General features: G+C 51.4%; 1 protein-coding gene across 1 annotated transcript in view; it reads right to left on the reverse strand.

The window, feature by feature from the left end:
• Nucleotides 1-2144, reverse strand: part of LOC110294930 (acyl-CoA dehydrogenase family member 10) — a 26307-nt gene that overhangs the window by 11679 nt on the left and 12484 nt on the right. The window contains exons 4-5 of the mRNA XM_029477797.1: nt 1550-1687; nt 1353-1443 (exon numbers count right to left, since the gene is read on the reverse strand). Of these exons, the coding sequence (XP_029333657.1) occupies nt 1353-1443; nt 1550-1687 (229 nt within the window). The remainder of the gene's footprint in view (nt 1-1352; nt 1444-1549; nt 1688-2144) is intronic.

Raw genomic sequence — 2144 nt, forward strand, 5'->3', positions numbered from 1 at the left:
AGGCCAGCCTGGTCTACAAAGTGAGTTCCAGGACAGCCAGGGCTACACAGAGAAACCCTGTCTCAAAGAACAAAAACAAAAAACAAAAAAAAATTAATTTTTGTGTGTGCTTTGCCTGCATGTGTGTATGTATGCACACCACAAGATGGGTGGTGCACAAAGTCAGAAGGGGGCATCAGATCCCCTGGAATTGGAATGATAAGATGTGAGCAGCCATGTGGCTGCCAGGAACTGAACCCAGGTCCCCTATGTGGGGCATTGGGCTATACACAGTCTGGTCTCCAGTTGAGCTGAGATCTGAACCCTGGAATGGTGATAATTCACCTACATGCCATGGTAGGTGTTCCCTCATGTCTCCTAGACTCAAGGCTCCTGTCGAAGTTACCGCCCCCACAGCCCCCACAGGAGAAGTGTGGTTAGTAGTCACATAGACAATGTCCCAAGCTTCTGACCTCCAGGCTGCACTCCTCCCAAGTTACCTAGCAACACCATAGATAACAGCCACCATAAGAGGAGTTGCTTGGCCCCACCTCACTCTCTTACTCTCTCCTCTTACTCTCTTACTCTCTCCCCCTCTTCCTCTCTTCCGCTTTCTCTCTAACCTCTTACTCTCTCTCATCTCTTACTCTAGCCTTTCTTCTCTTTCTCTTTCCCCCTTCTCTCCTTTTGGTCATGGCCTGCCCCTCTCTCTCCCTCTCTCTCTCTGTCTCTCTCTCTTCTCTCCTTTCTCCCTGCCTTACTAAAATAAAACTCTAAAACATAGACTGTCTCTGTTCATCAAGGCCCGCTGCGCTTGGACATGGGATAGGCTTTCTCCTAATGAGTCGTTTCTAATCTCCCAATGGAAAGCCTTCCTGTGCTCCAGTCAAGGCCTGGACTAAGTACTCTCACCTATGTGGGAACTTCTCTCCCTCTGCCCTCTCTCCCATAACCCTGGGGCCAAGGGTGTCACCTAAGGGCCCCTGGTATCAGGGGCTGCCCCTTGTCCACACCCTGTCAAGTGGGGTCGGTGGCTTAGATGCCCACCCAGGGCCTAGTGGAAAGTGTCTGGCAGCCCCCCCCCATGTCTGCCTGCCCAGAGAATGGGAGGAACTCTGGCTGGATGTGGGCTTTTTCCCTCCCCCTCCAAGAAGACTGCCAGCCAAAATGGCAGGGGCAGAATAAAGAGAGAAGGTTCAGTTAACCGAATCCAAGCAATCTGCCTGCAGGGGTTCAGCCATAGGTGTGGTCATTTGGTCCTCAAGAGCCTCCAACACAGCCCCCCACCCTGACATACTGCTCAAATTGGGCCCCAGAGGCCTCCTCATCCACACAGACTGAAAAGTTTAAAAAGCATATTCCTCTCCAAGTACCTGAGGTCCACCACTTGTGACCATTTATGACATAGGAGCCATCTTCCTCTTTGATGGAAGCCTCGATGTTAGAGGCATCTGAGGAGGCCACCTGGACAAGAGAGAGCACATGCTGGTTAGAGTTCCTAAGGACCTACATCACACAGGAGCAGACAGCAACTGCAGGCTAGTCAAAGGCAAAGAAACAAACATGGTACCTTGCGATCAGTCATGGCGAAGCATGAATGGATCCTGCCTTCCAACAGCGGCACCAGCCAGCAGGCCTTCTGCTCCTTAGTGCCATACCGCACTAGGATCTCCATAGTCCCCATATCAGGGACAGTGCAATTAAATATCTGAGGAGAAGAAAATCATTTGTGTCCCCTATGTCTCCGACCTCTTGGAAGAGGCACATTTCTGACTCTCTGACAGACAACTCATGAAAGTGTTTCCTCTCCCCTCAGAAGAGCCAGACCCACATTGAAGTTTAATCTTAAACCCCCCTCTCTGAGTTTAAGGACCCGGAAACAGAAGCCCCTAGGTGGTTCCCCTGAGTGGATTATCTATACAGGCTTTTTTCAGCTGCCTAAACTTGCCTGCCTTGCCCATAGGAGATTCCAGCTGTGTGGAGCCCTGAGATGGACTTTCCACATGCAGTGGTTTCTGCTGGCCATGTGTGTATGTGTTTGGGGGGTAGGGGGACGTGTTCTCACAGGCTGAGAGAACTGTTAAGACTGTACCTCGGCCGGGCGTGGTGGCGCACGCCTTTAATCACAGCACTCGGGAGGCAGAGGCAGGCGGATTTCTGAGTTC

Source organism: Mus caroli, chromosome 5, assembly GCF_900094665.2.
Source record: "Mus caroli chromosome 5, CAROLI_EIJ_v1.1, whole genome shotgun sequence".
Classification (NCBI taxonomy): domain Eukaryota; kingdom Metazoa; phylum Chordata; class Mammalia; order Rodentia; family Muridae; genus Mus; species Mus caroli.